This window comes from Chiroxiphia lanceolata, chromosome 5 (genome assembly GCF_009829145.1).
Source record: "Chiroxiphia lanceolata isolate bChiLan1 chromosome 5, bChiLan1.pri, whole genome shotgun sequence".
NCBI lineage: Eukaryota > Metazoa > Chordata > Aves > Passeriformes > Pipridae > Chiroxiphia > Chiroxiphia lanceolata.
In genome coordinates, this window is record NC_045641.1 from 75549433 (window position 1) to 75575194 (window position 25762).

The 25762-nt window shown below is 44.7% G+C and overlaps 1 protein-coding gene and 1 long non-coding RNA gene across 3 annotated transcripts; one reads left to right on the forward strand and one right to left on the reverse strand.

Moving 5' to 3' along the window:
- Window positions 1-277: 277 nt before the first annotated feature.
- On the reverse strand, window positions 278-21724 carry LOC116786533 (zinc finger CCCH-type antiviral protein 1-like). The gene is given in 20 exon segments (XM_032687178.1): window positions 278-2197; window positions 2801-2952; window positions 4847-4977; window positions 8198-8276; window positions 8707-8803; window positions 9364-9484; window positions 11107-11168; window positions 11171-11271; window positions 12463-12586; window positions 12882-12984; window positions 14240-14310; window positions 14837-14899; window positions 15267-15383; window positions 15480-15602; window positions 15605-15646; window positions 15649-15709; window positions 15711-15728; window positions 18784-18799; window positions 18801-18914; window positions 21355-21724. Coding segments are annotated over 20 exon segments (2160 nt in total). The 5' UTR covers window positions 21636-21724; the 3' UTR covers window positions 278-1913.
- On the forward strand, window positions 10863-24974 carry LOC116786539. 2 transcript variants are annotated; one of them, XR_004356986.1, is made up of 7 exons: window positions 10863-11551; window positions 12343-13560; window positions 14593-14724; window positions 18389-18514; window positions 18694-20692; window positions 20848-20965; window positions 23601-24974. It is a non-coding gene; the product is annotated as an uncharacterized LOC116786539 (long non-coding RNA). The 2 variants fall into 2 exon arrangements; XR_004356985.1 differs by having other exon boundaries at window positions 10863-13560.
- The last annotated feature ends 788 nt before the right edge of the window (window positions 24975-25762 follow it).

A 25762-nucleotide genomic window follows, 5' to 3' on the forward strand; every position in this document is an offset into this window, starting at 1 on the left:
CTCAGAGCAGCTGTTCAATTACATGAAATCCAAGCAAATTACCCCACCACATTAATATTAAACGTATCTTAGTTAGGAAGTTAATTTCCAGAAATATTCTCCCTGAATCAAGACTATTCTCTCCTTTGTACTTAGCTAAGCACCTGCACTACAATGCCAACCCACATCTGTGCAGTTCTGGTTTAGACATGTGGAAGGAAAACACAGAGCACAGGCAGCAGCTGGTTCTCTGCCGTGTTTACATATAGAGACAAACAGCACACTAACAAGCAAAAACTGACTGAAAACACATTTTATTTGCAAATATAGCAAAGTCAGTGATTCAGGAACTCTACAGGCAAACGAGAGAGATCTTAAAAAGTGGCAAAATCTTCCCCTTTTAATGCTTTACTGACACATGTTTTCATTTAGTTCTAAGACAGTCATTTTAATAAGATTTCCTGGGTTTATCTTTTCCCATCCTCTTGGGAACTTGCAATCTTTGAGTGGTTGACAGATTTATATCACAGATGCAAAAACTGGAAGGCTACTGGTGTTACTGTAAAGTTATCTGAAAGTAAAAGTTACTGCTCCTCTGTCCTCACCAACAGTTTCCCTCTTAAGAGCTAGACTGCCTGAATAAGAGGCAGTCTTTGTACAGAGGGTCTTCAGTTCTGTCAACTTACAGAGTTCTTATTAAAATCAGTGGAAACTCTGCACAAGCTTCTGGTGGGGTGTTTTGGGAACAATAAAAAGCAGGTAACTGCAAAAAAGGGCTCAGACACCATTGCTAGGGTTGTACAGCGTGGAGAAAGCGAGTTTCTCCAAAGCAGAGTCAGGGAAGCAGTATGTGGGATCACCCACAGCTACCTCAAAACACAAAGGAACCTCACTTGTCAGCGCATTGCCCAGTGCAACGTGGGCAACAAAACATGTGGACAGTGTCTTAGGACAGCAGTTCTACCACTGGCCTTGGGAGAACGTAACCGGTCTCTTCCAGTTGTGTCCTACATCTGGAAAAACGAAATTAACGCAGACAAATAGGACAGAAAATCTCGATGCTCCTTAAGAAGTTTCTCCTGTCCTGTCACATTCGCAGAGCAAATGTTCGCACTGAGAAGCTACGTGACCACATCCACTGCAAAGCCTGGCTCGTTGGGACACAGCCTTTGTACCCCTGTGGCCATTAGCTGCAGCCAAACCCCCAGTTGCAGTGTCTGCTTACTCATAGGTTGTGGCTTTCACAGCTTCAGTTCAGCTCTCTTTTCGTAGAGGTCAAAACAAGTTACTGCAGATCTCCACAAAGAATTTTATCCAACAACTTTCTGATCCATCTGCCATTGTACAGATGAAATTTTCCGCTCAGGAATTAACGACATGGATAATCCTAAATAGGCTTTTTCTTTTTTTACCATTTGAACTCGAAACTCGTATCAGCATTAACAAGCAGTATTTTGAAAACAGACTCTTCATTCTTACCCACACTGAGCTGTTTACAGTAATGACAGATTAGAGGATCAAGAACAGATGAATTCTGCACTGAAAAGAATCTCTATAAAAACCTGAAAGCTTCCTTAAAAACTACTGTACTGTTAATTTTTCTTCTAACAGTTTACAAAGAGAAATCCTCTCTGTTTTTAAGACAATGCACTTATAATTATTTGCTCACAGAAGTCATAACATTCAATTTCCCATCCCACAATTCTGATTTTCCTGCTACGTTATCCAAATGTCTATGCTTCATTTAAAAGAGGAAGAAGAGAACAGAAGGCAGTTAGTCTCAAGTGTAACATCTGTTTTGCCAGCCCTCCTCAATGCAAAATTTGTTTGGATTAACATTCCAAAGAACTCTATTAAGAAGAAAGAAGTCACCAAGTATGAGAACACCTGCAGTACGGAAAACAAGATGAGGGATATAAACTGCCACGATCCCTCTAAGATATAACACATTTTTTTTCATCCTCTTTATACTCTATTATGTACTCTGGGTAAATCTGGTGTTTTTCAAAGACAACAAAAACAGAAGGATTCAACTCATCATCCACACAGCTGTCATAAAACCAAAGCCCATCCGCAGACTTCCTTGGAGGGCGAACATAGGCTGCATTCCCTTTAATATAGTCTCCAACCAAAACACGAGCCACGAACATCATGTTTCCTTTCTCTGCAGCCTGGCAGTATGCATGGGAATAGGAAGCATCTCTAGCAAAGTAACTTCCTGGAAAACAAGATGAAAACGTAGTTGTAAGGAGTATCTACACAGAGACAGCAAAAACTGAGCATCCCCTTGGTTTTCAGGAGGTATCTGACCTAACTTTCAGGACTCCTGTAGCTCAGGTTACATTATATCACCAAAATTTTTGCAAGAAAAAGGATTTCACCATATAATTTCCGTTCAGAATTCGCTATTTCAGGAGTAATTTTTTAAAAAGCAATAAATATAAGCTCACTACAGGTATTGTGTGTTACAATGAGAGGGACAGACAAGAAAACATGAGGACCTTCCATGATCACACTGAGGGAATGCACACCCTTCTTGCTCCCTGCCATAAAGACTTCTCTTGCAAGTTCAGATTATGACCTCAAGCATTAGAAGATCCCATCTACAGCAAACCCCTACATCAATTGTCTGGACAGCTTGTGAGAAGACTTGCCCCCACACAAAGCAAATCCCAGCCCTCTTCAGAAGAAGGAAGATCATAATACCTATTCGTACCTTTTTTTTCCCACCTTCTATAGTTAAAGACTTCAGGACTTTGATTGTTCCACTATCAGGGGAGCCTGGGTAGACATCTAACACACCAAGTCACTTCCTACATACCCATTCCATAGTTACTTCCATTTTTTCCACAAATTCTCCAGTCAAAGTTCCGAGTGCAGATGGCTTCCATGAAGGAGGTGTTGGTTCCATGGAACAGGAGCTTTTCCTGCACTTCCTTTCCTCCATTTTCCCTTTTCATCTTCTCCTTTTGCCTGACAAAAATGCAGAGGAGGAGAATGTGAGCCATGGAAGAAAAGGGAGAAAGAGGTTTTAAAAAAAAAAATCAAAAAAAGTAAACCTCAAACAACTCTGTAATGTGCTTGTAAATGTCAGCTGGATGAGATTTCCAGCCTGCCTTCTCTCAGCTCAGAAGATGAGACAGACCAGAAGCATGCTGAGCAAGTACCAGATAAGTACTGTACTGATACCACTGCTCAGCAATTCTAGATAATTCTGACTTTACTCTGAATTTAAGCAAGCATTGACACAAGTCTCCACTGTACCACCCTTTTGCTCCTCTGTAGGGTCCTACTGATGCTGCCTTAAGGTCTCCTGTTCCTTCCCACCCTGACTGTCAGTGGAGTGGAGGCAGCACTAACCATGGAGCCTCCGTGCTGCTGCGGTGGCTGAAAGCTACAGGCAGCTTGTTCTTCGTGCCAACACCCTGAGCTCCTGCCCCTGGGGGAGATCAGTGCCGCTGAGGAGACCGGGCCAGGAGAGAAACCGAGCCTGCTTTCACCACTGCAGACCTCACTGATGTAGGCCAGAGTCAAACTAAGCTATGAACAGGGTCAAAAGAGGAATCACAACAAAAGGCTCAACTAGTATTTCCTATCACTATTCCACAGCCTCCAGACAGCCCTCGGATTTTCAGAAGCTGTTGAAGTGGACAAGATAGTAATATTCTTCAGAAAAGGATCAGCTACAAAGTAAGCAGGGCTGGGGGGAGGGGAGAATCCTTCCAACATGTAAATTACAGAGTGAAAAGTTAAAAGCAATGGACTGAAATTTGTTCATTGAGAACTTACTGTGAGGGTGGGGAGGCCCTGGCACAGGTTGCCCAGAGAAGCTGTAGCTGCCTCATCCCTGGAAGCGTCCAAGGCCAGGCTGGGCAGGGCTTGGAGCAACCTGGGCTAGTGGGAGGTGTCCCTGCCCATGGCAGGGGGTGGCACTGGATTAGCTTTAAGGGCCCTCCCAGCTCAAACTACTCTATGATCCTATGGACTTGGCAATGTTAAATTCTGCCTGCTTAGTTTAATTATCTCATTGGAGTAGGATAAAAAGTATGCACTATTACATGTTTTGAAGTCTCCTGTGGCTTGCTAGATGAAAAGGTTTTATGCAATCATTAGCAGATAACTTCCTGGGTTCTGTCACTTTGCAGGGGAAAGCACTTATTTGAGCAGTATTTTTACTCCATTACAATTCCATACAGTCCTTGAATACTTACTCTTGTTTTAAACTAGACAACTGTGCAATGCAACAGCTTAATCTTCTACCCAATTAACTTGAATCTGGTTGAGCCCCAGCTCAAATCTGTTGGTATCTAGCTTGGCATCTACCTAGAGCTCAGTATCACTGATGCAGATGTTGAAAACCAGAAAGGAGCCCTAGAACTCAGAGATCATGAAATTCAAACGCAAGGATTCTTTCTCAGTGAGTACTGACTTCAGTCAGCAAAAGTACCTTAAATAAATCTGACTGGAACAAAAAGACCCAGGCAGCCCTTAGCTTTTTTAGCATTTCATATACTCTAAACAGACAGGGCATGTGTGCAGCAGGCAGTTACTGCTCAATCCCTCACACAATCCCTATTCCGCATCCCAGTGGGTATGCTCATCCCAGTTTTGTGTCACACCTATCTTTCTCTCCATGCTCTTCTCCCCTTCTTCCAAGGAACCATGCAAAAAGAACCTCCCCACAGGAGCATGACATTCTATGAAAGGCCTCAGACACTAATTTCCCTCCTGAAACTGCTCCTGAGAAGGAAATAAGCAGTCATGTTAAAGCACAGGTGATAACCTCCTTTCTTTCCTAGAAAGCAGATACAGGACACCCTGTTCTTGGAGACCCCCTCCCCGTAAGGATAAGGAAACAAATACTAACCACTGAAACACCTTCCAGAGGGATGGATTCTGAATCCTCTGTATTTTAAGGATGCTGTAGGTTTTCATAGTCTGATGGAACAGCTGCTTTATTGCGTTGTATTCAGAGGTCACACTACTGATCACCACTGCCTATAAAATACAAACCAAGCATAAGAAGACATGAGGCTTCAGTTGGCTCGTAACATGTGGAAGCCTAATTACAGCAGGTACACTTCCAGAAGGGTCCCCAAACTATGCTTATAAGGGTAATGTAATGCTTTAGATAGTGACTATGTGAATAATTAAATAGTAAGTAAATCAGTATGTCATTCCTGCTTTGCAAGAACACCTCACCTCTCTTCAGAAAGGATGCTGAAAGCATCAGTTACAGGTTTATCATCTCCAAGAGCTGACACTTGCAACTTTAAATCTCAGTGAAACAGAAATCACAAAAAAGAAAACTTGACTTGCTATTCCAGATAGTGTCAGTTTTATATCTAAAGCTGATTAAGAACAAAAGATGTTAGATAACAGTATCATTTGTAACCAGATATTTATGGGAGCTTCAGCTCGGAAACAAAAAGCACATACACCCTCCTGGCATTGCAGCACCTTCACTTTTCAAAGTTAGAATTTGGAAAGCTGCACTTAAATATAGACCTAAGAAAAGCTACAATTCTAAACAAATGTGACACTAAATACCTGCTTAAGCAAATACATCTCCTTTCCTGAAGGTAACTAAGTGTATTAATCTATTATTCTTTTATTTATCTATTTATCCCTACTCTTCATGTTTAAAAATCTGTTAAGAAATGCACACTTTTTCCCAAGGAAAAGTTAATGCAAAATATAATTAAAACATTATTTGAGCTCTTCTGCTTGCTTATGTCATACATAAATTTCCCATTTTTTTCTCCAAAGTAACGCATGTCTTTAATCTTCTGGAATTAATGTTTATCTCCATAAACTGCAAAAGCATGATGCTGGCAGACTGATGTCACCTGATAATACTTTCCACTTCGCAGCCCAAGCCAAGTGGGGACTCAACATGCCATAAAGTGAAATGCCCAACATCCCACGTTCTAAAGTGTTTTAAGCAGGAAAGCTGGAGCCATCCTGGAGGGTGACAGCAAACCAACATCCTGACCTACCAGGCAAAACCTCCACATTTTACAAGGCTGAGTTTGGAGAGAATATAAAATAGGACTTGTATTTCACAGCTGCATAAAGAAGTGCTTTTCTGGACACCATGCCCAGCTTGTGCATTAAGTACTTACTAATGAAGAGACCTGTCACAGGGAAGTCTATAGATGAAGAATAAAGTCAGCTGCACAAAAACCATTTCTTTGAATTTATTTAAAAGCTTTAATAAGGTTGAGCAAAATTTCCCACGTCTCAATAGAGGAGCATTTTCCAAAGCTGCTTTACAACACAACACATAAAAGAACTGGGATGAGCAAAAACTGATTATCTGCACACTCTGTGGCACCACAGTTCAAGCTGTTCACTATCACCTACAGGATGAAAATTATGTCACTGTACTTCAGTACTACATCTTTTATTTAGAATCAGAGAATGGTTTGGGTTGGAAAGGACCTTAAAGCTCATCCAGTCCCACCCCCTGCCATGGGTAGGGACACCTTCCACTATCCCAGGTTGCTCCGAGCCCCATCCAACCTGGCCTTGGAACCCATCTATTCCAGGGATGAGGCAGCCACAGCTTCTCTGGACAACCTGTGCCAGGGCCTCACCACCCTCACAGGGAAGGATTTCTTCCTAATATCCCATCTAATCTTATTCTCTGTCAGCGTGAAGCCATTCACCCTTGTCCTGTCACTCCAGGCCCTTGTAAATAGTCTCTCCACCTTTCTTGAGGGCACCTTCAGGCACTGGAGGGCCACAACTAGGTCACCCTGAAGCTTCTCCAGCTGAACAATTCCAACTCGCTCTCCTTTCCCCAGCAGAGCTCTGCATCCCTCTGTTCATCTTGGTGTCCTCCTCTGGACTCGCTCCAGCAGCTCCATGTCCTTCTGCTGTTGCTATGCTGCATCTTCCAGATGGTGTGACTCTGGGGGTGTCCCTTGCAGGGCCAGGAGTTGGAATGATGATCCTGATGGGTCCCTTCCAACCCAGTATATTCTGTGATTCTGTGATCTTTTCCTGAGGAACTGTAACCTTCTTAGGTAAAACAGAGGCTCAGCCATGTGGCACAAGGCCTAATCCTGTAAGAAAGGTACTGCTATTATTTTATAATATGTTGGCCTCCAGAAAACAAAGCCTGTTCTCCTTTCCATGAAAACTTTGTGGGGTTGTCCTCATTTCCCCAAGGATGCTTCCACTGCTAATAAAGGGTCATAGGTGGTGCAGGCTGATACTTCATAACTACACAACTTTTTCAGCGTTTTTCACCTGCAGGCCTAAAAAGGAAAATCCTGCTGAGTGTGAGCATTTGCTGTCCCGTTATCAAGGAGAGGAGCTCCCGAGGCAGAGCAAGAATCACTGCCCTGACAGTGATTTCCATTAGTGTGTGACTGTACAAGCACAGTACTCTGTGATATCACACTGTGAGCTCTGCTTCCCTTGGAGTTTGGAGGGAGCAGAGTTAGTATTAGTGACAGTGACCTGACCAGAACAAGTCTAATACAAAAAAAGCCTTTTTTCTAGCGTCCTGTAGTACTTCCACAAACTGTGCTGCTTTTCCAGAATGACTGCTGGAGGTAGTAAGCTAAAAAACACCCACACATTTTGGCCCTGGTAAACTAAATAGGAACATACACTTTGGGCTGACAGTGGGTGTGTTTGTTTTGTTGAAGACATCACTCCAAATGTTCTCTTATTTTATTGCCGTAGCTCTTTATTTCTGCCATTCCTGGAGGCCAAGGTCTGTGCTCAGATCTGTGATGTATGCGACAGTACTGGAGGATATAGAGATTTCCTTTCCTAGATTTCCAATCCAAACTTTATCTACCAACAGCCACGACAGCATTACTGGACAGCCTGTTAATGGTTTGCAGGGTCTGGTCTCAGTCCAGCTTCTAGTGAAGAAATACACGCTTCATAAAAGCCCTTTGCTTAACTGGTCCACTGAGTAACCAAGGTAAGGCAGTTTTTAATTTTAACAGTGAATCTTTTTGTCTCGAACTTGGCGAGTTTTGGGTTTGCACGTAGATAAATGGCTAAAATGCAGGTGAAGTTCAAGGGAATTTGGCACCTTTTTCAGGAGTTCTTGGGAGATCACCAAGATCTTTAGCACAGCCCCCAAGAAATCACTCCTGTCCCTTTTCAGCATCTACACAGTTAGAATTGATTCAGTTAAGCTTTGAATCCTGCCTTTCCATCAGAATTACAAGTATGGAAAGAAAAAAGATACCTTGTATCCCAAGTCAGGCAGTGCAGATTGATCCCAGTGGCTAGGACAGGCTTGATTTGGAATAGAAGAATCCCTCTGGCTGTGTGCAAACAGACAGAAAAGTAAGTAATTAGTAATTCTAGTACTGCTCTGAACATTCAAATTTGCAGCACGCCCTTTGGCCAATTCCTGCATTTAAAAATTAACAAGATAAACCACGAAGAAACTGGGAAATGGCCTCAGACTGTGAGCTGGGCTTTGCATGATGCCACTCCACCATCACAGGCCTCTTGCACTTGCTTTTCTAAGTAACAGCTGTGGACACAGTACCCGCAGTAACAAGTGCCCCAGATGCCAGGTGATGCACCAAGCCAACAGTTTGTGATACAGCCTCTGTTCAGTGCCAGGGATGTGCTTTCTCCCTCAGCAGCTGTGTTCTTTGCACAACTGCTGCCAGCACTGGCAGCCATTTTGCCCTATAATCACTTCCGAAATATGAAAAAACCAACAACATAAAGAGCATCATTTACCCTTTCTTTATCTTCTGCACATCTTCAGAAGACACAAATTTTGGTCTCCTGCAGACCTCTCTTCGAGTTTTAAAAGCAATGTTTGTCTGGGTCATTTCTTGAGGAGAAAAAGAACAGGAAAAAAAATCATGAATAAATCTACAGGATGGGGTCATTAATTAAGGACAGGCATTCTTTAATAGAAAGTGCATATTCATTACCAATTCTACCTGCTGAAGAACAGTTGCACAAAGCCTGTGTAAGCTTCTTGTCCTTCCTGTAACTGTGACTGAACCTGTGCCTATCTTGCTTGCTCCCTCAAGCCCCTCATGCTCTTTAAATGTTACTCCAGCAGCACAAAGATGGCTTGATTTGTGTTTTTTACCACCCACAGAGTTAATTCACTTTACTTAAGGTTTACTATGACTTTATGTGAAGACTATGAATCTTTTTATTTCTGGTCATATGTGAGTCTGGAGAGTGTCAAGGAATAAGGGGGAAGAAGGTTATTTTTGTAAGGAATTTTCTCTGGACGGTCACTACCTCACTTCCCCTTCCAATAAGTGAAATGGTAGTGTCAGGAAAGGAAGTCATAGCTTCTAAAAGCTGGGAGAGTTTGCAAGTTAAGTCTTCGTACAGCACTGCATAGTTGTATGTGAGAACCTTTACAATGAGTACCTTTAAAATTGAGGTTGTAATGATGCTGACCAGCCTGGAAAGATATGGTGGCATCTGGATCTGCTTGATACAAATTCTCAAGAACAGCAGAAGATGGTGAGTCCACACTGTCCCCTTCTCCCTTTGTGGGAAGAAGAGAAAAAAAGAGAGAGAAGGAAGAGTATAAGTAGTAATGACAGACAGGAGTGTATCCTGTAAGAAATTGTGTTGGTTTGGGCTGGGGTAGTTACATTTCTTCCCAGTAGCTGTAGGGGCCGTGCTTTGGGTTTGTGCTGGATCAGTGCTGGTAACTCAGGGATCTTTAGTTCTTGCTGAGCAGGGCCTGCACAGAGCCAAGGCCTGTTCTGCTCCCCACCCACCCCACCAGCGAGGGGCTGGGGGGCACAAGGACTTGGGAGGGGACAGGACAGGACAGCTGATCCCAGCTGGCCACAGGGACATCCCAGACCACGTGGGGTCATGCTCAGCATACAGAGCTGGGGAGAAGGAGGGAGGGGGATGTTGGAGTGATGGTGTTCATCTTCCCAAGTCACCGTGACCGTGGTGGAGCCCGGCTTTCCTGGGATGGCTGAGCACCTGCCTGCCACGGGAAGGGGGGAATGAATGTCCTGTCTGGCTTTGCTTGTTTGCATGGCTTTTGCTTTATCTCTTAGTCTTTATCTCATCCCACCAGTTTTCTCACTTTTACCCTTCTGATTCCCTCGCCAGTCCCGTGGCAGGGGAGGGAGCGAGTGGCTGTGAGGGGCTGAGCTGCCATCTGGGTGTGACGGCTGCACTCGGCCCCTCACCAAACTAGTGTTCGTTTGGTTCAGGCCCCAAAGGAAGTAATGGCCTAGGCCATGACAAGGCCATGAACTTTTCCAGTTCCAACCTGTTCTCTGAAAACCCACAAAGGCACAGGGTGACATGGTGAGCATTGATGCATATGAGCTTGGAAATGAACACTGACCATGTGATTAACACATAAATAGCAGGTGGTTGTTCCAAGACTAATTTGTCAAGGAGTAAAGAAAGTTGCAGGTTTAAGGAGTCTCACGCTTCTCTTTTACTTCGCATGTAATTTAACTCTGAGCCAACCACTTTATTCCACAAATAGGACAGCCTGAGTGAACTGGTTTTGAGCTGTCCCTGCTAAGGAGTGGGCTGCACAGCAGTGATCTCTCCTGGAGCTGGGACGCCTCTCAAGCTTATTCCTTGAGGCTGAGGCCCTTTACCAACTGCACTATATCCAAGATCTTTCCCTGCGTACTTTTCCAAGTCCCTGGATCACCTTTGTGTTCTACCATTTGGACAGCTACACTGTAAAGCATATGAGGAAAACTCATTTGCCTTGGGGGGAAGGTGAGATTCCTTATTTCTTTTCCTGCATTTTTCAGATAGGTTAGTTTCTCATCAGAGGACCTGGCCATCCAAGGAAAAAGACTGCATCTTATCTGAGAGAACAAAGCAACCCTTGCATGTCCAAGGAAGCAGGGCAATGATTCGAAGAGAGGCAAGTACTTCCCATCTATCTTAAGGACTGTGTATACATGTTCGATCTGTGTAGAAGCCATGGATAACTCCAAAAGGCAGTTCCCTTCCCTCCAGCCTGTCAGCATTTTATCACATCTGTTATGAACATCTGTAGCTTTGCTGCCTTACCTGACACAAGGATTCACTTAATCCTGCTGAGTAAAGGGGAGTGGGGGGAGAGGCTCCACATATTCCTGTAGAAGTGACTCAAAGCACAGGATATGAACTCACCTGCTCTCCATATTCAATCCATTGGCCTTCGTTATTCTTCCAATACCAAATCCACTGTGTGTCAGCACGATGTGGGTTTTGTGACTGATGATGGGTGTAGAGAGGCGTCGAACCGGAGAAGAAGAGCAGGTCATTGTCTGGAAGTTAATGTTCCTGCCTGCTATGCTGTAAGGACAAATTCAGGGTTTTACAGTTAACAGTAGATCTTTTATCCTCTAATCCTCTGTTTAGGCTTGTGCAATTTTCTTTAATATAATGTGACTGAACCTAATTAGACCTGAATAAGAGTATTTTCCACAACACATGACAGCTCTGAAAAGCTATATCCAAGCTTCATAAGCAAACTATGGCCTGTGAGACATGGTATGCCATCTCAGTCACTGGCCATATGTGGCACTGCCAGCTTTACAGACAGCACAGGACTACAAGTACAGCATGGCAAAAGGTACTCTGCAATAAGGAAAGTTTCCAGTTTGTCTCAGTACAAAACCAGAATTTTGTAGGTACACGCAGCTTATCAACTTGGTTCTTTTCCTGTGGTTACAAAGGATGTAATCACAACCATCACAGCTGTGAGGTCTGCAAACTGTATTCGTCACTGGAGCTCTGGGCTCTTACTCCTGTGAGGCTTGAAAAGTTAACTTCCAGGCAGGAAGACTTTGAAAGCAGCCTCCTCTTGTGAATCTTGCTTGTGATCTGCACCATCCACCAAGATGCAAAGTCATCTGTTGCCTTAAGAGGCATGGGCCAAAATTACTATACATTTTTGAAGCCAGACTTGGAGTCCCCTATGAATCCAGGTGGCACAGTGGGGCTTTCAGAAAGGACTTAACATAGAAAGAAAAACAGGAAAAAAAGAGATATGCTGCTTACACAAGGGCCATCTCATAAAATGTCTCTAGGCACACAACAGATATTGCTATTATTATTATTACTGTTGTTGTTATTTTTATTACGCATACTAGCTGTAGTAGGAAAAGAACAGCCAGAGAGAAGGACCAGCTCTGATATGTTGTTACAAGGCCCAACTTCATTACTGTAAATAAATTATGATTCATTATCTGAAATGCTGATATTCTAAACACTGTATTCCACTCGCTTTTTACCCTGCACAAAGCTTTAAATGTAAGATACAGTTTTGTTATTTTTAGAAGACATAAATGGGGTGATATTGCCATGCAATCACTTTTACTTTGCTTTTTAAAAGGAAAAATTCTCATTTGTAAATCCTCCCAGATTCTGAGAGGCTCAGTAGCCAGAAGTTATTGAAGTCAGACATCTTTGGAAGAAAATGGGAGGTTTTCCACAGGGGCTCAATTCGCAGTACTCCAAGCAAGGAGTCCAGCATCACTATACCTGCTGTTTTTTGGGTCACAATAGGCCTTTTCAATTTCCTCCATCATGGAAAGGTCTTTCCAGGTGATCCCATCATATATCTCCCATTTATATGGCAAATGGTAATGAACAGATTTGCATTTATCTGTAATAAGATCAGACATAGTCGAATTCTGTAATCATAACACAGAGAGCAAAACAACAAAACCCAAAAAGGAACCAGCAGACTTTACACCTTGAGGCTTTCTCCCTGGGCTTTGGTTTGAGCAATGAAGACAGAGTGCTGAAAACAGGAGGGGGGTGTGTTTCTCCAGTGAGTGAGTGAGAAGGCACAATTGCCACTGACACTCCATATGCCACCACTAGCCCAAGCCACTGAGCAGGGACTGTCTCTGCAGTCACTGTTCTCCAGTGACTACATTACTTTTTATAAAGCTTACCCTTATGTTTGCAGTACTTCCAGACATAGAACACACAGATCTCATCACAGTTAACTTCTTTGTTGTCCTTTGAAGCTTCAGCAGAGGAATCGTCCTTTTTTATCTACAGGAAAGAACACATCAGTCCTTATTTGCTTCAAGAGAAAGACACTGCTTGGTACTTCATCCAGAATAACAAAGATTTGACTGCAGTAGGCAAGTAAGCACTTTCAGGATCTGACTATCCCCATACAGCCCCCACACGAGTCAGGGCTTTGTGGACTGACCAATAAGCCCTGACAACTGGAAGAAGTCTCAGTGGAGAAGCGCAAGGGCAGTGTCAGGAAGAGTAACACAGGCTGTGGCTGACCATGGTTCTTGCAAAGCAGCCAACTTGTCTCCACACCACGGGAAGCAGAGGGTGGATAATGGCAGTGTCAGCTCAGCGGATCAATGCAGGTAGAAATTTTTCTCCCTGAGTTGGCCAGACCAGCATGGGGGGAGTTCAGCCCAACACGGAGGTGCTAAAACTAAAGAACTAACAAAGAATTCTCAAGACAGCAACAGGCTTCAGCTGGCTTCAGCCCTTCCCAGAGACTGGGGACACCCAGCTTTGTGACAATGAGCGTATTATACAGACCTGTAATGGGAGTGCCATTAGCATTGTGATTGAACTGTGCATTGCAACTGCTACATTTGGGTAAGTAAACATTTATATTTTGGGTTTGTTTCCAGTGGAAACTCTACTACATCAGAAATGTCACTGTACTGGACTTGGCTAGGATAAGATGTAATTTCTTCATAGCAGCTCATATGATGCTGTGTTTTAGATTTTTGATCCAAACAATGCTGCTAACACCCTGATAAGCCCTAGCTTTTGCTGAACAGTGATACACAGCATCAAGGCCGCCTCTGTTTTTCACCCTGTCCCCAAAGTGAATAGACTTGGGGGTGCACAGTAGGTTGGGAGGGGACACAACTGGGCAGAGAACCCAAACTCACCAAATATTGCATACCATATAGCATAATGGTCAGCAATAAAAGGAAAAGAGGGAGTTTTATGAGGGTTAGCTATCTTTTGCTCAGGAACTGGCTAGGTATCAGCCTGCGTGTGGGAGGTGGTGTGTGACTGCCTTTGCATCACTGCTTTTGCTTTGTTTTTTTCTTCTGCTTATCCATCAGGGTTCTTCTCTCTCTCCCATCTTGACCCTTAAGCTTTCTTGTTTTTATTCTTTCTTTTTCTCTTCCCATCCCACTGGGGGTCGAGGGGAAGTGAGTGAGTGGCTCTGTGATGCTCACTGAGGCTTGTTCACAACACCTGCGTAACACCAACTGTCTTCAAAAAAGCTCAAGACTGGAGGGTTAGAAACAATCCGTACCTTCATCTTTACCTCCAGCTCCTGTTGGCAACTGCTGTTGTCTCTGACCGGGGCAGGGGTGCTACCAGGACCTGCATGAGAAGACTGAATGAACAGCACTGCTGGGGACAGAATCTCAAGCGAGCTGGCAATATCCCAATCTGTGTGGAGAATTATGGCCATCACACATAATTTGATATAAAACATTACACCATCCATATGTGGAACATCTGAAAGAACCTGTTCAGAGAGTACTGGACTCTGGCAGGCTTTAAAGCCAAGGCCCAGGACAGGAGACATACAAGTTGCTATTCACTCACTGGAAGGTATATAAACATAACTGCTCTACTGACAAAGCTATATTTACTCCCTAGGTACAGAAGGCAAGGAAAGGTATCTGTCTCCTTCAGTTGTGTCCAGGACAGTACAGAGATCGGTCCCAGGCTACTCCTCGTGGTGGTGCTTGGGCAGAAATCCCAGCACTGCGGCTCTCAGCGCACCGTAAGGTAAGCACAGAAGCTGCATTCTGACTACCCCTGGGAGATGTGGGGCTGGGTGAAATCTAATCCCAGTGAGAACCACTGATCTCATGACTAGACAGTTAGAAACAATCCGTACCTTCATCTTTACCTCCTGTTGGCAACTGCTGTTGTCTCTGACCGGGCAGGGTGCTACCAGGACCTGCATGAGAAGACTGAATGAACAGCACTGCTGGGACAGAAGCTCAGCGAGCTGGCAATATCCCAATCTGTGTGGAGAATTATGGCCATCACACATATAATTGTGCTCCACTGCTGATACAACAGATGAGTAATAACAGCTGCAAACCCTAGCTAGTCACAGTTATTGCCAGCCACTCAATACTTATTTTCTATGCAGTATTTTAGGCAATAATAGTGCAGTTCTCCCACATGATTCAGCCATGACTGACTTAATTCCGGAAAGCAGATAATGGCAGAGAGGAAAAAAATATGTACACGTTGCAAGAGGGGAAATGCAAAAGCTGATTCCACATGGAAGCAGTTGGTGCTAATATCTAGATATTTACCTTCTGGAGATGGCACATGCAGCGTGGAGTCCACAGTTTGCAAAGGTACCTTAGGTTCTTTACTCCTTGTAACTACTGTTTGTTTCAAATAATTTCTCCTTGGTTTGTAGTTGTGTACTGAAAGCACCAAAAGGATGATGGAGTTTAGCTGAGATGTTTATACTTCTATCAGATTCAAAATCCTATTTAAGCCCAGTGTTTCTTACAACTTACCATTTCCCTTCTTCAGTTCCCTGTTGAATTCCATGTGCTTGTAATCATATAATCTGGAGGTTCGAGCTATTTTCCCATCAATGCCTCCAGTTTCCAACACTCTCAATGCATGGTCATCCAGAGGTTATGGGACCTCATGCATGGCAAAAATCTACAATCCCCCTGGAGAAGTGTCGACAAACGTGAAGCTTGTTGCAGTTGTTTTGCTGCATGCAGACACCACCTTTTTTTGTTGTAAAATTGGCAGGTCTAGAAGTGGGGAAGATACAAGATGAAATGGAAAAGCACATTAGAATTTTTATTTGTTCTATAGGCATGCAGCTTTAAGAGCAGAAAAATGGTGACTAAAAGGCATGTGGTCATTGTGACCTTCAATCTAGACAGATTTCTTGCACAGAGTAGCAGGTATTTTAAGCCAATTCATGCATTTTTGGTTTTGAAGTTGTGCGGTTTTTGTTTCAAGAAAAGCCAATCCAACAAGCATGGAAGTGCCAAAAAAGGATGCAAGACAATTGCATAAAACTGAATTTGCACTTTCTATTTCTAAAGTTTATTCTGCATTTGGGCTTCCAAAATGGTCAGAAGAATGCTTTGAGATTAGAGTACATATGGAAAAAGCAAAACACTTCTTTATTTCTCTATTCACCAAAGAAGAGATAAGCAGTGAATCAGACCCAGGGAACAAATCACACACCAAAAACTCCTTCATATTGTCCACCAAGCACCACAGCAACACTTTTGCTCCTGCAGCACAGAGGAGCAGCCTTAAGAAGAAGGCTTCTTTGAGGAGGACACACAGCTGTCTGGCAGACACATCACACTGGGACCCTCACAGGTCCCCTCCCAACCCCTCTTCCCACCAGCAGACAGTTTTAATGCTGCATTGAAGCTGAATATATATAGATTTATATATCAGCTAGGGAATTACAGATTGCTGGGATGGCAGTGCTTAGAAACTGGAAAATCAGGCCTGTTTCAGCTGCAAAACAACTATTCACTGGATTCATAGTGTCTGTCACACAGCCTGAACTTGGATTTAAGAATTACTGAAAAAAGCATAAAACTTATGTCAAACACTGGTTTCAGGGGCCGAGCACAGGGAATTGCTTTGGTGCTCAGGAGAATAGGGAAAAAAAGCAACTAAAATAGAAACCAGGTAATAACTGATTATTTTGTATGGTGTCCATTACACAAATTACCACTTTAGGGTAGCAGAGATTGCAGCCACTTAGATTTCAAACTGAAGCTCTCAGAGTTTTCAGAACACTGAATCTGGCTGAGAACAATTCTACAGAGCATCTGGAGGAAGGTACATTAAAAGATGTTAGTATGCAGGATGAAATTTTTACACAGGAACACCAGAATAAACCACCAAACCAGAAGCAAGTGCTGCCTCAGTGAAGTAAGTGTCCTGGTTTTGGCTGGGATAGAGTTAATTTTCTTTGTAGTAGCTGTCACAGTGCTGTGGTTTGGATTCAGGATGAGAAGAATGTTGATAACAGAGTTGTTTAGTTAGTGCTGAGCAGGGCTCACTGCAGTCAAGGACTTCTCAGTGTCTCGTGCTCTGTAAGTGAGCAGAGCACAAAGAGCTGGGAGAAGGCATGGCCAGGAAAGCTGACCAAACTGGCCAAAGGGATATTCCACACCGTAGAACATCCTGACCAGTATAAAAACGAGAGGGAGTTGGCTGGGACCACTGATTGCTGCTCAGGGACAGGCTGGGCATCACTCAGCACGTGGTGAGCAATTGTATTGTGAATTACTTGTTTTTCTTGGGCTTTATTCATCTCTCTCTCCTTCTCGTTACAGCTATTATTAGTATGTTTTATTTTATTTCAATTATTATAGTATTCTTATCTCAATCCACAAGTTTTACTTGTTTTCCAATTCTCCTCCCCATCCCACCAGGATGGGGAGTGAGCAGGTGGCTGCATGGTACTTAGTTGCCACTGGTTTAAAAACGTGACAGTAGGGAATCCACTATTTAGCTACATCAAGAAAGCAGCTGTCCTTGCCTTTGCCAAGAAACAAATAAAAAACCAAAAACAACAAGAAAACCAAAAAAAACTGCAAACCTACCAAAAAAAAAAAAAGAGAGACAGAGGGTAGGTGAGGGAAAGTGTGAAAACCCCGGACATTATGGTGCTGTTGTGTTTTTTTCCTTACCCTTGTACCCCAATTCAGGTCACAGAATACCAAAGTGTCCCCTTGCTTGAGAGCTCTGTACATGCCATGTCCTCACACACACAACCAGTCAGCATTTCTAAGCAGGAAACAGCCAAGTTGGCTTTTCGATCCCTCTTCCCAGCTCTCAGGTTTATGAAGGGCCTGCATCAATCACAGTTTTCTCTTGTTTTTGCTGTTTTACTGCATGATAGCAGTTAAGGTGCTCAATTAGAGGTAAGTAATGGGTGGTGAGGGCTGAACAGATCCCAGTAGAGCGTAAGGGTAATACCAACCAATGATGGTTGCTACTATATGTTCATTACTGGGAACAATCCCCCTTGCTTATCACCACCATGCTCCTTGAATCTGCCAGCACAACATACTTTAAAATGCTACACACAAAAAAATCTGTTTTGTCAAAGTCCTGCCCTGTCACAGCAGGGACTAAAGAAACAATAGAACTGTTGTGTCAACAGATCTGTGGAGATTATAACCTGCAAAAGACAAGGGTAACAGGCTGTACTTACCTTGAAGACAGTATTGCCCTTATACACACACATAGACCCAGAATGGAATGTTCAGCTGAATTTAACAAACTTGGTGACTGGCATACAAACTGGACAAAGTAACTCCATAGAAAATTACTGTATGAAAACTCAGTGCACTTTAGAAGAGGCATATTTTACACAAAAATGACTGCAGTCATTTGGTCATTTTCTCATAGATTTTTCTCACTCCCTTAGACCTTGATGCACCAAAATGTGCAGGCCTAGGAAGACTGGAAAGGAAATGGGACCTTGCTTCCTAGTCTCCATCATCTCTGGAGAAGAAGCAACAAACTGGGTTTTGGTCATCATACCTCTTATCCTGTAAGCATTACAATTATTGTGGTCTTCAGTTGCATCTTGTAAACGTCTAATGAAGCTACTGACATTTTTATTTGCTTGTTTGAGTAACTTTATGGCCTTTATATTGTTTCTTCTGATGCTTTCACACATAGCCATGCCCATTCCTACTTCATTCAGATAATCCTGTTACATTTTAACAGGTTGCACTGAGATAGAACTCCACATGCTCTGTTACCCTCTCCCATTCCTGGTGAACAAAAAGCTTCTTTTAAGACATCGGTACAACTCACATCAGGGAGAAGAAAGTGTCGTTTGGAGAAGCAGGATTCGCAGCTCATCCTCACTGAGGCCAGACAAATCATGTTTTTTTAGAACTTTTTTGTTCTCAGCACTGGTGATGTCATGCGAGTACTTACAAGAGCTGCAAGAAAACAGACAGACACATCAATGTTTACCTCCATGAGTCAGGCTGATTTAAAGAAGAACCTCAGAAAACGTGCAACTTCGGAAAAGCCATGAGAGAAAGGGGGACTTGGCAAAAGTCTCTATAAACATTTAGGTGGTCTCTGCAATTAGCCAGAGGAACAGACCAACAGCATAACTCCTCTGTGAAATGCAGGAGAGTTATCATCCCCATGTGAAACACCAGCGTGGCCACACCACTTTAAAAAAAACTTAGCAGCACAAATTTGAAGCCACGTCTGTCTATCTCACACATTCTTCACCTCCAGTAAAATACAAGTCAGTGTCCACATGATCTGAACAGCTGGAGGGAAAGTTAATTTTAGAGCAATACACCACAACACCGGAGGTTGCAACACCCTTGATTCTGTGAATGTAAAAGGTTGTTGTCCCAGGATGGCATGTAAGGAAAGATGCAAGAGTCTAAGAGAGCAAAACAAAGAGATAGTGAAGCTGAAAACAACAAAATTTGTTATCTTTGCTGGCTGGAAAGTTTGGTTTTTTAGAACAAAACAAACAAGCAAAAAAACCTCCCAAAAAACAAAAACAACAAACCAAAATGAAATAAGAAAATACAGCTTCTTCATGTCCTGCTCTCTAGCAGGTGATCTGATGCAGCCTTAAGACTAGACATACTCATCCAGCAAAAGTATCTGTTAATCTGACTCCAGAGTCAAGTCTATGATCCCTATACTCTTTCAGCCTCTAGTTAACTCTTGAAACTCACCTTGTGAAAGCTTTTTTGTCTGATCCAATCCTTCTATACAGACACTTGAGTACATATTTCACCCCTGACCCCTGCTACCTGTTGGACACATTGCTTTGTAAGCAAATAAACAAGGTTGCAAAGTCTGAAGGGCAGAAGTGTGCCATCTTTGATGCTGAGAAACAGTCTTCTAGGGCTATTAGGTGCTGTAGGCACTCAATAAATGGCTGTGAAGGTAGGTAAGCCACAGAGTACTTGAGCTGTGAGCCATCACCAGTGTTCCTCCACAGTCGACTTCAGATTCCCCGACAGTCACACAGTGAGTCCATATTTCTAAGTCAAAGGTTAAAACACTCCACAAATACAATGATAACTAAACAACTGAGTTCAATAACACATTCAGGAAAGAAAAACAAAACAATGAAAAGCTACTTGCGAGACAGTTAAAAACAGGATTAACTGGACTAAAATTGTGATTCCACTAAATACAAGACCACAGTAACTTGTACAGACGTTTTTCTTTCCAGGGATTCTAAAACAAAAGGGATGCAAAGTCTGGAAGCAAGGCTAGATTTTACCGTATCAGTTAGAAAATTGTCTCTCTCTTGATCTATGTGGTCCACCCAGCAGTGTTTCTGTCCCCTCGTTTTAATCAACCTCCCTCCCATGAAAGGCATACTCTTTGCTTTATTAATTTTTAACACATACTAAGGTGATTTTAAATACTTAGTGCTATTGAGAGGACAGAGTGGTTTATCATTACTAAGGGAATCACCTCATTGCACGTTTTAATTCACAGAGTCATCCAGCGTGAGTGCCTACGCGCACCTGAAGGCATTTCTAACACTGAATCCCAGGGAAGCTCATCGTTCTGTCAGTAATGCAACAAACAGTAAGAAAATCTTATTATCCTTGTGGTTTGCTAGTACACTGAGAGACACAGCCTTTCCCCTCCAAGCTCTTCAGATCCGAGCACACAGCCATCTGTTTTATTGGGGCAGAACAGGAAGGAGCCGCTGGGGTACCAGCAGGTTAGTAACACCGCAACAGTACAAGACCTGGGGCTTGAGGGCTTAAACTGCAAATTCTTCCATCAGAGCTCACTGCTGCCACTGATTGTCACGGGAAAGCTTCTGGGTTGTTTCTTCTGTATTTACTTAGGTTTTCCTTTATAATGTTTTTAAAGTAGGTACCACCTTTGCCTGCCCTGCCCTTCCCGGGAGTCCTCCGTATTCCGGAAGCCGGGATTGATGTACATGGGCGATCAAGCAGTGCCTCTCACAGAAAAGTCTGTAAGCGAAGCGGTGAGTTACAGCAAAACGTTTGTAACTCTCTGGAGTGAAACCAGAGGGCATGCTAGCACTTTGCTTTTTACTTTGGAGAGAAATATGTGTAAACTATTTCATCGAGATGCCCGGGGTCTGAGGGACGGGTGTGGAGGCGAGCGGATTTAAAATAAAACAAAACAAAGCAATCGCAATACTGACAAAGAAAACCAGGCTTTAGAAAACTTCCACCTACCGCGGGCACTTCGGGCTTTTACCGACTCGGCGAGGGCAGGACGCGAGTCCTTCCGGAGCCAGGATGTCCCGCCCCGCGGCTGTGCCCGAGGGGGACCGCTGCCCTCTGTCCCCGGGGTTTGGGGGGCGTCCCCTCCCTCCCCTTCCCCTCCCCTCGGGCCCCCCGCGCTCACCTGGGCCGCATGTGGCACCTGCCCATGAGGTTTAGCTTGCAGAGGTGCAGCCGCTCGCAGCCGCCGCACTCCCTGCGGGCACAGACCCGCACGTCGGACACGGCCAGCACCTCGGCGCCGCCGCGCAGCACCAGGAAGCGCCGCGGGCCCGCCGCCGCCAGCGTCTCGGCCAGCTGCGGGGCCGACAGCCCGGCGTGCTGCTGCAGCTCCGGCAGCCCCAGCCGCCCGCCCTGCGCGCACAGCGCCCTGGTGAGGAAGCAGCACACGGCCGGGTCGTTCATCCTGCCCTCCGCGGGACGGCAGCGCCCTGGGACCGGCAGCGGGAGCGGAGCGGGAGCGCCGGCGGACTGGCAGCGGGCGGGACCGAAGGCGGGAGCGGGGCTCCGCCGCCCGGCCGCGCTCGGGAGGAATCGAAAACGAAAGCAGAGGGCAGGAGGCAGGAAACCGCCCAGCCTGGAGGCTTCCTTGGCTGCAAATCACCCGGGAAACAGATATGCAAGAGGTGATTGAAAGGAGTGTGGGGGTTTCGTATAATTACAGAATCACGGAGTGGTTTGAGTAGAAAGGCACCTTAAAGCTCATCTCGTTCCACCCCTGCCATGGTCCACTAGACCAGGTTGCTCCAAGTCCCGTCCAGCCTGGCCTTGGACACTTCAGGGATGGGGCAGCCACATTTCCTCATCTACTTGCTGACTTCTGCTCTCTCTGCATAAACTTAACATGAATCATTAAGCATATAATGTAGGAAAAAAACCCCATAGCATACCCAAATAATTGTAGTATTTATGTAGCAATGCCGTTACTTTTCTTTGTTCCCGACTAACAGTCAACTGCTGATCAGTGCTGGTTGCAGCAGTGTGTGTCCTGGCAGGGCTGTGAAGCTCTGCTGGTTTTGGCTGGGGTGAGGTTAATTTTCTTCACAGTGGCTGGTGTGGGGCTGTGTTTTGGATTTGTGCTCAACACAAGGCTGATAATAGAGATGGTTTTGTTGTTTCTGAGCAGGGCTTACACAGAGCCAAGGCCTTTTCAGCTCCTTATATTGCCATGCTGGCAAGGAAGTTGGGGGTGCATGGGAAGCTGGGAGGAGGCACAGTTGAGACAGGTGACCCCAAATGACCCAAGGGGATATTTCATACCATACAACATCATGCTCAGTATACGAAGCTGGGGGCAGGGGGGAGAAGAAGGAAAGGGGTGACGTTTGGAGTGATGGCATTTGTCTTCCCAGGTCATGGCATGATGGGGCCCTCCTCTCCTGGAAATGGCTAAACACCTGCCTGCCCATGGGAAACAGTGAATTAATTCCTTATTTTGCTTTGCTTGTGTGCATGGCTTTTGCTTTCCCTACTAAACTGCCTTTATCTCAACCCATGAGATTTCCAGCTTTTACCCTTCTGATTCTCTCCCCAGTCCTTCTGGTGGGGAGGGAGTGAGCGAGCGTGGGCTTGGCTGCTGGCTGGATTAAACCATGACAGGAGCAGAAATGCCATGTTCCTGTTAGTGTTGAAGTAGGGCTGGGGCTGGGAAAAAGCACAGCAAATACTGAATCAAAAAGATGGGGAGAAAGTTGAGGACTAAATCCATTTGAGATAAGCTTTCATACTGCAACTCGTTGGCAATGCAAGTTTCAGGAACAGTAACTATCAACTGCTCCCTCTGGATCAGGAGGTTTACCTTGAAAATAAAGTGAATGCCAGCCTGTGTTGCCTGTTGCTGATGCCTGATTTGAAAGGCATGTGAAACTACACAGTCACAGTCACAGTCACTGCTCAGGTCACAGAGAGGAAACCACCTCCAGGAATAAGGCCAAGGTGGGACTGCCTGTGGTTTTGCTCTTTCTTTGTTGCTGAATGTTACATAGCAATCTTTTCATTGTGCACATTTCCCCGTATCTGCCCCCTTGCTATGGTACTTGAACAAACGAAATTATTTTTGGAAAACGATAGAAAAAGGAGAGGTAGAAGGAGAAGCTTGCCACGTTTGTCAGGTCTAGCTTTAGAAAAGTAAGTTGATAGTTCTGGACTGGTTTATGCTCTGGGTGTGGATACATCCATTCTCGGGTTGTCAACAGATTGTTAAGGATGATACAACTGAGATCCATACTCAAGGTAGTTTCAGAACTGACTGATAAGGTAGAAAATGATTTGAACACTGAGTCAGCAATGTATTGCCAACTTCAAGCAGTAGATAATGAGAGAGGCAAGCTGTACAAAAATTTGCTTATATTTATTGTCTTTTGTTTTCAGCCAGTTCCAATGAAAACATGCATTTCTGCATTAATCCACTTAGAAATCTGAACTACTGGTCTGAGGAGCTTTGCTGGATACTTCGTTGGAACAGTATCATCAGCACAGAGCAGGAAAGTAAAGCAGAAAGAAGCTGCAAATGCAGTCGTGGCAAGCATGTTCTATTCTCCACTTAAATACGTTCAAGAAGGGTTTTGGTTCAGGCCTGAGCGAAAACAAAGAAACATTGGTGCATTTATCCTGTTTATTGGTATGTTTTGCAAATATAAATGCCCCAATACTTGACTTCCTTAACCTACTTCAAACAGAACCAGTTTATGTGAAACAACACAACTGGGTGAGGCAAAAGATATCACTGCATGGGACGGGAGTCCCAAATCGGTGTCATTTTCATAGGGCAGTGAGTGATTCCAGCCTTCAATATCAAGGCTTTGTTTAAGTTAGACACCAGTGGAAGAGTAGCTGGATTGCTGCAACCTTTTGCTGCTGTTTAAAATGCAGTCCCTGTGCATCTGTCTCTCTGATGTCCTCTACTTGCAGCTGCAATATCTCCTTGTTTGCCCTGCCTCTGCTATTCAGCTGACTCCGTAGTAAGTGAAATCAGCTTTCAGAGACTTGAAACTGAAGTTTTGATTCGTATGAGCAAAGCGTGCATGGAAATGGGTGTGTGTGAGCACCAGAAGAAACAGCAGAACAAAGGTTAAAAGAATGGCCTGTGTTGATAATCAAAAACACAGCAGTAAAGGCAGCAAAATCGAGAAACACTTTCTGTCAAACCAGGCAAATCTGCACACTGGAGCACAGCCAACTTGTCAGCAGAAGAGCCTACCATCTGACAGCTGGACATGGCAGGAAGATACAGCACATCACAAATACCGTTTATTTCCTGTTGGTCCCACTGGAAGCAAACCATAAAATAAGGAAACGCAGAAAATGGGCAAATAAGTTCCATAAGGTGCATGGAGGTAGAAGTAACTGGACTGTGAAGCACAAGGATGCCACCACAGTCAGTGCTGGGTCCCACTAGCTTTCCTACCTGCTAGTGGGCAGAAAAGACCCCTCCAAGGCGGCTTGCCACTGGCAGTGAAAAGTAACACAAGAGATACCAAAAGGGTGGGATGGTTGGTGCCCATCTTCCCTTATGCTGCTTGCAATGTGGGTCCTGCAAAAACCTGTGGAGCACAAACACTCAGGAGCTGTGAGTATAAGGTTTTGACAGCGTGAACCAAGTTGACTATTGAGTTGCTTGACTGCATTCCAGGATGAAGAGCCCTGCTACACTGGCTCACGTGATCTCTTGGGGTGCTCTCAGACCCTCTGTGGGCTCTGGGGCTCTGCAGGGCTGGGATTGGGAGGGTGGGGTGGGAGCTGGAAAGTCCCAGAGCTGCAGCCAAGATGAAGATCCTGCAGTGAGAATGTGGAGCAGCTTCCCGTGTCGGCGATGGCAAGATGCAGAGCTGCTGCTGAGAGAGCAGAGCTGGCAGTACAATAAAGCTTGTGGGTCTGGAGCTGAAATCACTGAGGGGCTGGGGTAGGGATGGTGGCTGGGATAGGGATGGTGGTCTTTGGATAGGGACTGTAGGGCCTGAGCAAGCAGAATTGCTGATTTTTAATGCACAGCCTCAGAAACCGGGGAGTTTGGAGGTGCAGTGGTGCCTGCAGCTCCTTTGTGCCAAGGCACCAGCAAGCCTTAGTCCTGCCCCTGATTTCCCAGGCCATGGCAGGGAAGGAATGTTTTGAGGTAAAAATGAGGGCCTGGATTGTGGACAAGTAAGAACAACCATGAAGGTAGAACTTGGGGGGGAATGTGCAACGAAAAAGGAGTATTTTGGAGGTAAAATTGGAGGGAATCTTGCGGGGCAAAATGAACCTTCTGGCAACAGGGAACAATCAGAGCCCATGAGGGTTTGTCAACTGGCTTCCTGTGGTGGTAAGAGAAGGGCTGCCGTGGGGGGAGCAGTTTGTCCCTGGAGAGTACAGTGCTGGGACAGGGGTGAGACACAGCAAGCAGCTTTTTTCCTGCGTTGGATCAGCAGGAGGTGGAGGTCAGAGGTCGGGCGGTGGGTGCCTCCCCGCGCCGCGGTGTGTGGTGCGAGCCTGCAGACAGAAAAAGGGATTAGGGCCGTTGGCGCAAGTTGTGTTGGCAGAAGGCAAACAGTGGC